Below are 15,147 nucleotides of genomic sequence, written 5' to 3' on the forward strand. Positions count from 1 at the left end.
TATTTCGAGAAGCCTGTAGAATGGAAAGGATGTTGTTACACAATTATCCACGCAGGCAGGAGGCTGGATATGCGTCAATTACAGGAATAGGAGGGGAAAAAAAACAGGCCACCCTGCAAGTGTAGCTTCCCAAAACACTACATGCTGCAGAAATCTGATAGGGAAAGAAGTGATGCTTTAAATTGAATGAATGAGAATGAATAGAGAATATTAATATTATTAAAATCAGTTCAAGGAGATCATTATGTAATGTAAACTGACTGTTTTCAAGTCATTTTAACATTTTATTCATTAATATCATATTCATTTTCATATCATTTGTCAGTGTTCCATTGAACTGAATATTTAAGAAGGCATTTTAGGAATGCATTACTATAAACATATAACTTAAAAGCAAGGGAATTATCCATTGTAAAAGTTTGCTCATACCTTGTTCAAATGCTTAGACACTGATCCCAAAGAGTTGTTACTCAGGTTCTCTTTGTCAGGCATTCCTATGGACAACAGGAAAAAGGATTTTAAACATCAGTGGTCATCAGTATCCTCTCTGTAAAAGAACAGAATTCAGCATTTACACACTGATTCTCACACACACTCATCCACACACATCCGTCTCTCTTGTCATCACAACCTGTCTAGTGCAGCAGTCTAAATAATACATCATTACATCAGAAGAGTAAAGGACAGCTCTTAAATGCAGTGTGAGAGAAAAGAGGCAACTGGGAGTTCATTGTGAGGCTGGCTAAGGATGTGTAAGGGTGTGTGTAATCTGTGCAGGCAGGTCCTGAGGGAGGTCAGGCAGAGAAGCTTGGTCATCACTTAAGGTTACAGCAGTAAGCTCTACTCCTTCAGGACAAACAGCCCATTTAGGGCATCCGGTCCAGTGATACTCTAATCTTATCCAAAGCACATCCTCCTTCTCTCAGCCCAGACAGGCTCTTTACGACTTTGAAAGACTCCGCTAAAATTATTCTAGTTTTAAAATAGTGCATTGAAAAAACCTAGCCACACCATCTTTGCCCTTTAACTCTGATCATCTTAGTACTCAGTCTGAAAATATGCTCCCATGTACACAATATACAGAACAACTAGTAAAGTTTTTAGCTGTGGAAAAAACCCAGTATTGCCTGAAGAATTGTTTGGGATATTTGTCTTTATGTGCATGTCTTGTTGTCCAATGGGTTTGAAGGCATTTCACTGAATTTGAGCTAATATGATGTTTCTATGCTACTCAGAATGAATTTTGCTTCAGCAGTTACATCAACAAAGATGAGTGAGCCAGTACCAATAGCAGCCATACAGGCCCAGGATAAAAGGAAAAAGGTATAGAGTTCTGTCTTTGCCTACCAGTCCCTTTATGGTTACTAGGCTCACTAGATATTTCTCTTTTTTCTTAAAAACATTCCAAACAGTTGATTTTGGTAAACCTATGGTTAAGATACTGCCAGCCTTATAAAGTTATCTTTGGCTTTTATTGATACCTCTGGTATATACTGACAAATAGCAAAAGAAGACTGCGGCTTAAATTACTGAAGCAATCACAACAAACATGTGAAGCCCAGATATTGTGGTGGCCTGAAATGGGTGATTTCTACATGGTAACACTAAAATGCACAAAAATAAAAATACCTTTTATGAGAATGTGCAATTTAATGACATGGGAATTGCAAATTAAAAAAACTGTGCAGAGGCAAATAATAAAAACAATATGTTTGTTCCAAAGATTACAGATGACACTGTAAATGTGAGATCAAATTTAGGCTTAGAAATAATACTTTTGCCCTGTTCCCCCAGTATATCTCGGAGGTATGCGTGAGATACAAAATCATATCACTTTATCAGGGTGAATTAGTAATTAGCAAAGCTATAGTTTGTACTAAGGCTGTAGAAAAGAGAAAATCGACTCACGGTCAGCACTGGGCCCACTCTCCATAACACCATAAGGAGGGGCCAGGAGACCAGCCATGCACTGACGATACTTCTGAGGAGAGAACAACACACAACATCAATAGATCAGACTATTCAAGGCTGAACATCATCCTCACCCTGAAGAGTAAAGAATAGTTGGCCATGACTGCACAGCCAGGCTTTCATAACAAGTCTCTATGCAAGTGGCTGAAACACATTTACTTCTGGTTCAAAATGTCATCAAGGGGCTTCATACAGTGATTAGCATGTGCAAACACACATTTAGTGCACATGCTCACACACACACATACAGAGTTACATAAGAGTCGTGCCCAGCGGAGATGCAGAGGTACCAGAAAAAGCGATAGTTATACAGAAGAAAATGTTCTTTTCTGGTTCCAAGCCTGCTCCTCTAACCTGTCAGTGTCAGTTCCACCGCTCCGACCTAATCAAACCTAGTGTCTATAACCAAGTCCTTGTTTTTTAACGTATTACTTTAGTAGCTCACTTAGGTGGAATTGACGCAGAATTGGAGCAGTGAATACACACAGTAGTGAATATGGGTAGTAAGCACATATACCCAGACTGGTTCCTTCTATCCCTGCACCCTTCTGCCAGCACTGCCAGTTTGAATCAGCTACCTGAACCAGCAGCCTTCTGATCCCAAGCCTACTTCTTTACCCTTTAGGTCCTGAATATTGTTCCTGAACAGTTCCCACCGCTTTTAACTTCATCGTACCAAATGTCTTGTACCAAGTCTTTGTTGTTTTCCCCTTATTTTCCCCTACCCACACTTTGGTGGAATTGGAGTGAGTTCACTAGAACATTAAGAATGAATGAATTCAGATCAGTCAAGCCTTGTTATCGTATTAAAGGTGCTAGACGAAACAGCAAAAGAAACGCCGCCCCTCCACCCACCCCTCGTCCAACTAATGTTACCCAGCATAGCATTTCACATTTTCATGAATCCAAATAACAACAAAATATTTTTAGAACTTTGTGGCCATAAAACACTTCGCAAACGTTGTACAATCAATTACCATGATATAACATTAGAGAGATCGAAGTCATGGCAATTAGTTAGCTTTAGCTAGGTTAGCATTACATTGCTGCTGTTATGCAAACCAGTTGTGCACATCTATAACAAACATTTGTATACGAGACAAAACAATACTGACCTTCTGTAAAACTATCAAGCAGGTGGTCTCTCCAGTACGTCACCCAGTACCTTACAGGTGTCTTTTCTCTTGCCTGATATAAGATCATTTTGTTCAGCTTTAGTTTGTCAGAGCTTTTCCTTTTTTGCGTTTTCTCGGCCTGTAGTTCAACACATCGCTAGCTAGCAAGTGCCAGATACACAGTCTCCCCTGTCCCTCCTCTTTCCCCCGTCCTTGTGCACAAGCATGAACACCCCTTGTTGTTGACTGGCTAGAATAGTGTTGTGTGGCTCGACCCAAGCAACTTTCTTTGTTTCCCGTTTACAGAGCCGGGCTTGAGAACAAACACCAGACAGACCAGAGAGCTAGAAACACTGGCTGATTTTTACAAATCATATACAGCAACTTTATCATCATCAATTTCATCAGAGTGGAAAATAAAATATACTATATTCTATGATATATAATATAAAGAAACTATGACTATAAACTCATGATTGCTAAAAATTTCATTTGTGACACAAACAAAATAAAGATCTGTTAGATAATGTGCTTTACATACTGCTTGGGAATCCAACTTGAACCCCTTTGCACTTGTAAACACTACCTTAGCCAGTTGACATTTGTTTAGTTTCCACTTCTGTAAAGTGCAATTCTATACTTTAACAGAGACTAGCTAGACCGGGATCCCCACAGAGTAGTCTATTGTTAAGGCTACATTTTCACAGGCAGTGTGTGGGTGCATGGTGCCTGGTTCCTAGCACTGGTCTTGTCCTCAGGCAGACACTGTGTGGGTGTATGGTGCGCTTGGCTGTTGGTAGTCGCTGGTCTGAGGCTTACAGGAGTAAAACATGAGCAGATTGAGATGATGCACTGGGAGAATGTAGTGAAGTACTGTAGTTCCTGACGGCTAGTAATCCTCCTAATCCGGACTGTCTGAGAATCTGACAGGATTAGACAGCACAACAAAGCCCATATATCAAAGACTGATACACACACACACCAACAGCAACATGAAACAACGCTAAAGTGTGTACACAAGTTCGCAGCGAATTCGGCATGTTTTTGTCATCAACGTCTGTATATAAAGTACTTCACGATATGGCACGTGTGGCTGCATATCAGAGCCTATTCAAATGTACAGATGAAAGGGACTGGCAGATGGCTCAACGGTTCGAAAATACAATGACAATGCAGCTATCAGTGGCTTACAGCTGGAGTCAGTAGCAGCAGAGTGGTGATGTAATACTCTTTACGCTCATGAGCTTACTACACAAAGGTTTCAGGAATGGGGCGGAATACTGCACAACACCACCGTACAAAGATGTCACATGGAGTTGACTTGACAAGAGTCAACTATGTTTGACAGCTGTGGTAAAATACAGTGAGGAGTACAAGGAAGAGAAAAGGAATCCTAATGAGGCAGCTTTAGAGTGCATTCACCTGAACTTCAGTTTCTCTGTAGATTTTCTCTAAGCCAGAATTGCAAAGCTTGGCTTCCACATTACATAACAGGCCATTTTCTAGGACATGGATGTCAAGATGCTGGCGCTGACCCAACATTGCCTTTCCCAGACTACAAATGCTTGATGGTGTTTCCAAAGAAATACTCAAATATTCATTCTCAATAACACTCCAAAAATGGTCATATTTACATGTAATAATTAACCTCGTTTGATAATTTATGAATTTAAATTGTTACACAATTATAAACAGTCAATTACCCAACCCACTCATTAGAACTCTCCGCCTTTCACTACACAGCTCCTCCGACACATGCACAACCAGCTACCGTCTCTTTTCGAACTGCCGCCAATGCAACGTCACCGGGCAGCTCTAATGCATTGGCTAGCAGATGCACTAAAGTGATGTGTAGAGGGAGCAAGCCCTCTACCCATGCGGAGAGAGCAAGGCCAATTGTGCTCTCTCAGATTCCGGCTACTGATGTTAGGCAGCATGATACAGGATTTGAACCAGCGATCCTCGGGTCATAGTGGCAGTAACTAAGTAAACTGGACCACTCAGAGACCTTTAAGATGTGTTTTATATGATTTCTTTTTTTGTTAACTTTTTTTTTTTAAGTTTTCTACAAAAATACAGCCCTGAAAACCAGAACAGAGAACTGTATTCTAAGGCAAAATAACAGGGTTGTAAATAGGACTGTAGAACCAAGACTGATACTTTTTCATCCCAAACAAAGTTACATACTTACTATTTATACTTTTACAAATAATATTCCAATACTAAATTACAACAGGAGTGAAATAACCTCAATTATGTAATTGAACATAAATCTCACTCGAGACTGATGACTATCTATCCTGACGCTATCTCTCTGCAGCTGATGAGTGATTAAGCTCAGGCTCAGCTTCTTTAAATGAATGACAGTTTTCAACAACTGAAATTCTGTCCAAAACAAAACAATCTTTCTTTTTGTTTACATTTTTCCCCCATATTAAATCTGTGAAAAATATCAACATATTTATCATATAATATCAAAATATCAATGTGTATAGTATGATTTTTATAACTTATCATGACTATCATTAACCTGTTCACAAAAACAGTCCCACCTGTGGGAGCCAATCATTCAGCTTCTAAAGTGGCGGGATAATCAGCTTAAATTCTACTGATGCATCAAAAAACACATCCCTAATGGTGCAGAAGTTACAGAAACTGACTCTGGGTCGACCATTATAGGTCACCAGAACTTACTTGTTCCATTTTCTCCTGATTTATGATATAATATTTTGCTTTAAACAGTGATAAACAGACCTCATAATCAGGGATCCATACGAGTGGTTTAGTATTTGAGTATTCAAATCATTTAAGCCAGTCCTACAAGATCCAGGTCCTGAATCATAGTCAAATGTTCAATGTTCACCACACTGAATACAAAAACGGCACTGCAAATTTACATGACTCAAATGTGTCAAAAGGCAATCACAATTTTTATGTAATTCAACAAAATTCCAGCCCAGGAAACACACTTAAAGACGGCAACTGTTTTAATGTGATGTTCTAATTCATGTGCAACTGATTGGCACATTTGAATCATGTAAATTCAAAGTACCATTTGCCACCCTGGCCTGGTCCATGTATTCAGCTGCGCCTCTCGGCACCAGGATTCATTAGCATTTCAGAGTATATACTGCAGCCTTTCAGCAGCAATCATGATCAGAAGCGCTCAGAGGAACAGATCAGACATGTGTGAATATATCTGCTCTCTTCAACCAGCCATTCCAGAGTTTTAGCAGGAAGGATTAATAGGCATGGTGGGTAATGAAATGCACCGCTGGGTCCATTAGTCAGCGCAGACACCTGGGATGTTACAGCAGGCTTTATGTTCCTCTCCCTCGGGGAGCAGAGCTCTAATCGAGACACAGAGAGTGAATGTATGTAAATGTGAGTCTTACAAGCTGAGTTCTGATACACGATCAAAGCGAGATCATAAAACTGGCTTCTGAAATCAGATGTGTTAGTAGCACAAGTTGGGGGGGGGCTGTGCAATGATGAGGAGAAAACTGAAAAAGTATACAGATGCAATATTGAAATGCAATTGTGTAATGACATAATGATAAATTAAAAGTATGCAATAGATATAATTTATTATACAGTAAATTACACTGATATATTGCATTTGGTTAATGCAGGTCCAAATTGTAGGTGTTTTTCACTTTTTGACATCATTTTTTTCCATTGTGGCTTAAAACTAAAATTCTGGCAGTTTGTCATTGTTGCATCTAAATTTCATAATTAATATACCAACAGAAATGAACTGAAACAAAGTCTTTTCTTATTGACTTCCACTGAAAGTTAAGGATTTTTTCCTTCTCTTGTAAAGCTGCAATTTTGGAGAGGTTTTAGCGAGACAGTAACAAAATGCACATCCAAGCAATAACTGTAAAAATAAAGGCTGGATCAGGCGGTTCCTCTGACCTCATGGCTGTGAATAGTTTTATATTTCAGTAGAGGAAATGAATCCCAGCAGCTGTAGATTAAATGTAATAATGCTACCATCCATTAGTCCATTTACCTCAGCACTTATTCAGCCATTATTGTTCAGCCTCTCGAATGGACGAATGAATCAGCTCATAAACACGTTTGCAGTTTGCACGTTTTAGTATAGTAACATTAAAAGCTTGTATCTCCAAAATGTCAAGTATCTTAGCTTTCAGTGGAAGTCAGTGTAAAAAGATATTATTCCAAATCATTGTGGAACATTTCTATTGATCCAATCAATATGAAATTGTGACATAATGTGAATCAATATAAAATCAGATGTGTCAAATATTTCCTAAAATAACATTATTTATATTAAAAAATCTCATTTTAAGAACAACATAAGAGCATACTTTATTAAACCTTAATTTAGTTTCTCAGACTGAAAATGAATCTAGACTATGCAGCATTGTAAAGGGAAACTGAACATTGAATAGAAAATATAGTCTATAACTAATCTTAATCTTTGTCCAGAAAAGCAGCTCTTAATGTTTTTCTGTTAATTTTTCAAGAACATATAAAAAATATATTGCATAAAAATATGTATTAAAGTGTCACAAAATTAAAATGACACGCATGACATTCATGATTAAAAGACCATGACTGACCATGATGATTACGCTACGGATCCTTTCAATTTTAATAATAATAGGTTTCCTATAAGCAACTTGGGGACGTGCAATGTCCCCAACAAATAAATCCATAATACATTCAAAAGATCTGTACAGTTCAGACAATACTTCTATGATCCTGCAGAACTTTCTAAATGCAGGATCGTCCCAGCGGGGCTCCTGGTTTGAACATGGCTGATGCAGCAAGTCGATGGAGCCTCACAGACACTAATGATTTCACTCCTGTCCAAACAAGAGCTGCTACATGATAAATCACCCAGAACCCCTTGAGGTTTCAGAAGAGACCAATGACTAACGGAGATATGACAGTGGGCTGTAAGCATACCATTACCCACATACACACACACACACACACACACACTCATACACACTCACCCAGGTTTCACTCATAGTAGGTTATTATAATTATGTCACGCTGAGTAAGTGGTGCTGTCAATTTAAACGAACATCCTTCAGTTTAGAGCAGTAATGAGTTTAGATTAGTAACAGGGGTGCAGCCAGAGTAAAAAGAAAAAAAAACTCATGATAGCAAAAAAAGGAAAATTGTCTTCTGGATTTAACACATTCAATCATCTTTTAAATTATTTATTTATTTATTTTAACTCAGAAAATCTTGTATTTTCTATATGAAATGTAAATGTTTTGTTTTGCCCACAGAGAACATAAATTCTCTAATAGATTTGAGAAATATACACACACATATATATATATATATATATATATATATATATATATATATATATATATATATATATATATATATATATAATTTCAGTCTCTTGTAGACAGTTTGTTCACATATTTTCACCTAAACCAATCAACAAAACATGTCATCAGACCAGGGGTGCCCAAACTTTTGCAGCATCACTGTCATACATAAAAACTCCAACATGGCAACTTTACAGGAGAAGGAAAAAACCTTTAATAGAAGTCAATGAAATTTTTTCAATTGGTTCATCATGAAAGTTTGGTACAACGCATAAAACAATTTACAATTTTATGTCAAAAGATGAAAAAAAGCAACAATGGATATATGAGGTTTATACATGACAGTATTTATTTATAATACACACACACACATACTCAAATCATGAATTATGACATGCACTATGTTGAGATGGGATGTGGCACTCTCTGCTTCTGTTCAGTGGCACAAGTCTGATTTGATCAGTGAAGTAATCAACCGTTCATTATAGGCGTAAATGCTTACAGGGTGTGAGGGCCACGGCTTTCTTACGTAATGTACAGTCTCCCTGCAGTTTCTGGAGTGTCAATAATCCCAGAGAGGACTGAAGGACTGCAAAGATCTACAAGCTAAGTGTGCAGAACACATTTAACGTGTGATTCAATTCAGGCAGAGTTGCAGTGATTAGGGTTCATTTTCAGCGGATCTAAAGCACTACAGTGGAACAATAGTGGTGTGATTTGAATCAGTGTGCATTGTAAGCTCTCCCTTCAAAACAGTCTGGAATATAAGAAACCATCAGATTGGGGTCGTCACAATACCAGAATTTTTATTTGGAGAACAAATGTTGTATCTCGGTGTTCGGTACCAAACGATATTGGCAACAACACATTTTTACTGGAAACACAGAATTTATATTTTCTTGTCTAATTCCACACATTTAAATACATGCCAGCCTGTGTACGTTTTTATATTTAGAGTAGTGAACTGTTTGCCAAAGCATCTAATAATAGACATAATACTAAAGTATTACTAAATTATTAAAGTCATCTTTTATGCAACAATGAACTTTTGCGAACTCTACTTTAAAGCCATGTTATACACTCTTAACAAGATGTTTAAGGGTAACGAAACCCTTTAACAAGCATTTAGAGTAAAATTTAAAGGGGCTCTAGAAAGGAAAACTGCATTTATCTTGGCAAAGCGAAATACTGTGAGTTTGGAACACAGAACAATCTTAAATCTAAAAAATAATCTGCCAGAAAGGGAGCTCAAAGGTGCAAAACAAAGGTAAAGCTGAAGAAGTAAATGGGTATCTGTGCTGGATGAAATTTCTTTTTACCATCTTTTCACTTCCCCGAAAAACAAACAGAATTACCTCAGGCCAGCTTACCATACATCAGAAGCAGTGAGAGCTAGGCCAGTAGTAGGCTTAAAGTTAACCTGAATGAAAGCTTTACTTTACGTTCTGTCATGAGGCTGTAGTGCTACGTCACCTATTACTCCAACCAATCATCAGCTTCCACCTGTCTTAAAAAGTACGCTACTGACAAACCCACCTGAGATGCTTCAATCCATGGGCCGACGACAGGACCTGCACCAAAGACTTTAACTTACAATTAAAAAACTTTGTTAAATCTTACACTTGCTTCAGGAGTCTTTCTGGTAGAACTATAATCTCTTTAGCTAGCTAACTGCACACTTTTACAGAGAGGACAGCAACACTGGTTATCTGGCATCTGGTTAGACTCAGGAATAATTACAAAAACTTTATTACAGTGCTAAAAATAAACATAAACATAGGTTATGTTATATTATGTTACACAGGAAGATCCAATGAGTGTTTTTATTCTGAGACAAAATAACAGGGTTGTAAAACAGGGTTGTAAAAACGCCTTTCAAACCACACCTGAGCTTTTTCAGCCCCAACCAAACCCACATACTCAATATTTTTACACCAATGAACAGCTTAAAATACTCAATAAATGCTTTCTTTGGCACCATTATGCATTTCTGCAGCACATCAACCAATCACACGAAGGCTTCTACTTTTCTATTCTGCATTCGTTGTTGCAATGTTGATGCCAGAGCTGCTGCACTGTAAACTATCTGCACAACCACTGTAAAGAAATCAATACTAGTGTCAGTATACAGTAACTGAATTCAGAGGAAGACATATTTGTCTCTTTAGATGACAGTTAGCCACAGGCCAGACATTAAACTGCGTGTAAGTAATTTTATATGACAACAAATTGATTTCTGACAAAGATTAATCTTCTGGATCTAAAAGGCTCATTAGTAAATCAGAAGGGGCAGTTTCTCCGAAAATGATGTTATTTGCTCTCTGTTTGTTTCTGCTTACAAAGTTTGTAATCCCCTCAATACCAGTGGCTTAGGAGGTCATCATTCAGTGTCACTTAAATGGGTTATCTTGATATTGGTTGCTGCTAGAGTGATGTGCTGATTCCTCCAGGGAGAAGAACACCAAATGTTGGGGCTCAAAGCAAAGCAGAAGAATGACTGGCTGTTACATGAACACTAGGACATTCTGTCATGAAAAACACAGATATGTACAAAAATATAACTGTAAAAGTAAACTGGTGGTTAAATTTACTACATGTGAAAAAGGTCACACTAAATGTGGTAGAATAGAAGCATTAGTAAAGGGCCGTGGGTTGATTCTTTCTCAAATGGCTACTCTGGCGGACTGAATCTGCTGGAATAGGAGACACGGCAGATGAGGAAACATAAAATTTAAGAACAGGAGTTCGGCGTCTCCATGACAACCCGAGCCCTCTCTGTGCTCCAGCACTGCAAAGGAACCTTCCAGGTCCCACACAGTGCCGTCACTTTTCACAGAGTGAGAAACAGTCTTTAACACCTGCACTCAGCATGCCAATCCATCCCGCATGAATAACCCACTCAGGACACACACCTGTGACCCCAGCACAGGGTGGGGTGCATTTTTAACTCACATTTGAAGATCTTCTCCACCGTGTTGGTCAGACAGCTGTAAACAAGCCTGTCCACTCTGATTGGTCCTTGCCCCTGCCTCAAGGTATTTTAGGTGATTGTCATTGTCTGTGTTAATAAGGTCCATGCTGAAGGATTCTCTGAGGGGAGGGCTGTCGATTTGACTCAGAAATAAAATTAAAAAAGTTGTTTATTTGTCAAATATTCAAATGTTTAATTTTTAATATGTTATTGTTCAAGAAGGAAACACATTGTTCAACATACTGTTCAAGAAGGAAACACAACTGCGATGATAATAAAACATATGTGCATCCATAAAATGTCAAAAATCCCTAAAACCAAATGATCTACTTATTTCATCTTTTTTTCACTTTTTGGCATAAAAATGTAAATATTTCATGATGAACGAGCTAGTACTCCAAAATCCATCCTTCTACACTGACTTCTTTGAAAGTTAAAGATTTTTTTTCCTTCTTCTGTAAAGTTGCCATTTTGGAGATATTTGGAGATATATGACAATAATAATAAACTCATACCTTCATGTACATATTAAACTAATTCGGGTTGTAAGAGTATGATTGTTTTAATGCTGCATTAAAAAGCTGAAAAATGAAGCTGTGGCATATTTTCTGTCTTTTCCTGCTTAATGGTAGTTGTTCACTCTTGACCCCTAGGTTAATATTCTGTTACAAACCCTGCCATTAATGCAGAAACTAAAAGGAATTATATGGAAATTATATTTAGCATTGTCCCACAGGGTTCTATTTTGGGGTCTATGAAACTGACGTTATTTATGGGAGTAGTCCGTTATAAAGGTGAAGAACTGAAGTCTAATGGTATTGACACACTACTCTTCTTCTTGAGTCATTTAAACTACACAACTCAATCTCTTGTAATCACGAATGTTTAAGTATTTGTGCTTTGCACACTAAACGACTGTTCAACAACACATTACACTACCGTTTCAGGAAAAATCACAAACGAGTCTGTCTGCTCTTGTTTTGTCACTAAATCACGATTATATATTTTTTATTCTGTAAAGTAATGATGTGAAATGTCCACAAGAAGCGAGCAGTTAAATAAAAAATAAATAAATAAAAAAGAGAGAAAAGAGTACGGATGAAGGAGTGGATTGTCTGTTCTGCAGAGGGAGTTTGAGGTAAATAAATACGCATTTTTGCAATTAAAACGTAGGTATTACAGTTGAGTGAATGCCATTGTGTTCCGATAGAAACTATATTATGCCCCTTTACCACACACACACACGTAGATGCATGATAAGGCTGGATTTAGGGAGTCCTTTTGCTTTTTCTTCGGCTTTCATCTCTCCTTGCGTTCTCATTGGCTGAAGCGTGACACCGCACTCACTGCCAGTCATAACCTGGTCGTGACACTTTTCACACTACAGGATTTCGACTCACTGACAGGTCCAGATATTTTAACATGCTAGGTATTTTATTTTTACTCAGACAGGTCACATCTTTGAATATAGCGATCGAAAGAAGATTTTTGAGCAAAAAACGATTTGCCTCCGAGCTGATGTTTTTCTCAGTGACTTCCAAAACCTGACGGTAAGCGGAAAATCAGGGCTAAAATCATGTAGCGTGAACTCGCCATAAGCCTACGAACAGAGGTCAAGAAGTTAAAGGGCTGCTGCAGCCAAAGATATGTTGAACACATAAAAGTCCCAAATTGAAACTCAGAATATGTGCATCGTTTTATCGCTAGTGAATTGATTTGGGAGGAGTTGTAATTACAGACTACCTTAAGAAAGTCTAGGTCTTGGTCAAAACATGTATAAAAAATTTAAAAAAAAAACTCTACCTGCAAATGTCACTCTCTCTTTTAAACATACACACACACATACAGACACACACACTCACCACTCTCCCTTGACCCATGCTGGATGACATCTGGCTCCTGTATACATACACATCTCATCACTGTGCTCCACTGCACTTTAGTCGACTGAATTATTCACCCAGATTACATAATACACACACTCTCACTCGCTCTTTCACTCTCTCACTGTCTCACTGTCTCCTGTTCTCTCTCCCCCACATGTAGGTTATGTAGGTAGTAAAGGGAACGTACACACACACACACACACACACACACAATTGCCAACCTTGATTTTCAGAATTTATTATCCTTCTCTCTTCAGCTGTTCTTGTTCTCTTTCCACACGTATGCATATATTATGGGTGTTAAAAAATCAATATATATATTAAAGTTTTGTGATATTATGTGTTGCAATACTGTACTGATTCTCAAAAACACAGTATGAATTTTTAGTAAATGCATGCAAAGATTTGGGCAGACAGTGGTTCTTTTTGTGTTGTGTTTAACCCTGACAGCTAGATCGCTGTGTTGTACTCTGTCTTCGGATCCCACTGTTCTGACTGCATAAAAGCTAAACTCTTCTTTTCCTCAGATGCATCATTGTGTTTTAATACTATACAGTTTCTTATAATTTGATAAAAAAGAGAAAAGCAAAATATTATCTTGCTTACAGTACCACAATACATTGCAAAATATTGACCAATAACCCCTGTACTGTGATACATATTGTATAGTCTGGTTCAAATATATATATATATATATATATATATATATATATATATATATATATATATATATATATACACACACACACACACACACACTGTGGGTCAACTTGCAGTTCAGGCAAGCTCTTCATGATATGCACTGATCAAGACTGAAACAGGCTCAAATTCGAAACGATCAGTTCACAATCAGCTACAGTGACTAAGCATAGTCACCTCAGACAACCCCGGGAAAGAGAGACCTAGAGAGGCAGAGAAAGAGAGAGACAGACAGAGAGAGTGAGAGAGAGTAAAAAACTTACCTACAGTAGATTAGGACCCATGAGGGGGGGGTTTAAGCAGTCAGTGTGTTTCTCCCTCCCTCTCTTTTACTCTCGGTCTCTCTCTGCACTCCTCCCTGCTACTAGTCTCTATCACACACTGCTGAACCTGTGCCTATCCCTGCACCGAAGCGTGTGTGTTTGTCTGAGGAAGCTCCTGAGAGTGGATGTGTGTCAGACTAATGCTTGTGGGTGTGCGTGTGAGTGCGAGTGCGAGATGGCGCTACGAGGTCCTAATGAGTACTAGCAGACTGCAGCGTGCCTTTGTGTGTGTGTGTGTGTGTGAGTGTTTGCATGCGTGCATGTGAATGTGTGTAGCGTGGTCCTGCTCAGCTCAGAGAGAGTGAGTACCCATCAGAGCATGATGATGATTGGAGTACTCTAATCGCCTAGCAACCACTCCACACTCTCAGGGAGGGGTCAGCTGCTGGTCCAGCCCACTATCCACCCCTCCTCCTCCCAACATCACTCATATATACACACACACACTCTTTAGACAGTGTTAAATTGGGACATTTTATTAATAGATTTGGGGTTGTGGTGCTGCACTGTTGATGTTTGTGATCTTCATCTTTTCAGGTTTACTGAAACTTGAAATTTAACCCCATAACTTTAGTCAATCTACATCGAATTTCACTCAATGATGTAAAAAGGACCAGGCCTTTAACATTAAGGATGACCCAGCGCATTCACAAAACACAAACACAACAGACACGCATCATGCGTAACAGCTGACCTCCATGCTGAATCAGGTAAGAGCCCTCTCTCAATAATTTACATCAATAGGCTGCTGTTCAGGCTGAACATACAGATGTGAGTGTTCTACAGGGCAGATTTATGATTAATTCATCTGAGAACAAGATTCTGAAAGCTGATGTGAGGCTGTGTTTATTTGGGATGCAC

General features: G+C 38.4%; 1 protein-coding gene across 3 annotated transcripts in view; it reads right to left on the minus strand.

Annotated features, from left to right (window-relative positions):
- The window catches only part of rapgef4a (Rap guanine nucleotide exchange factor 4a), a 56,546-nt gene that overhangs the window by 25,750 nt on the left and 15,649 nt on the right, over nucleotides 1-15,147 (minus strand). For 2 of the 3 annotated variants that reach the window (XM_072685840.1, XM_072685838.1), the window contains 2 exons: nucleotides 1,909-1,981; nucleotides 430-494 (listed from right to left, as the gene is read on the minus strand). In XM_072685840.1, the coding sequence (XP_072541941.1) occupies nucleotides 430-494; nucleotides 1,909-1,981 (138 nt within the window). Of the gene's footprint in view, nucleotides 1-429; nucleotides 495-1,908; nucleotides 1,982-14,226; nucleotides 14,570-15,147 lie in introns of those variants that run through there. The other variant, XM_072685841.1, reaches the window with a different exon arrangement.

This window comes from Salminus brasiliensis, chromosome 8, assembly GCF_030463535.1.
Source record: "Salminus brasiliensis chromosome 8, fSalBra1.hap2, whole genome shotgun sequence".
Taxonomy (NCBI): Eukaryota; Metazoa; Chordata; class Actinopteri; order Characiformes; family Bryconidae; genus Salminus; species Salminus brasiliensis.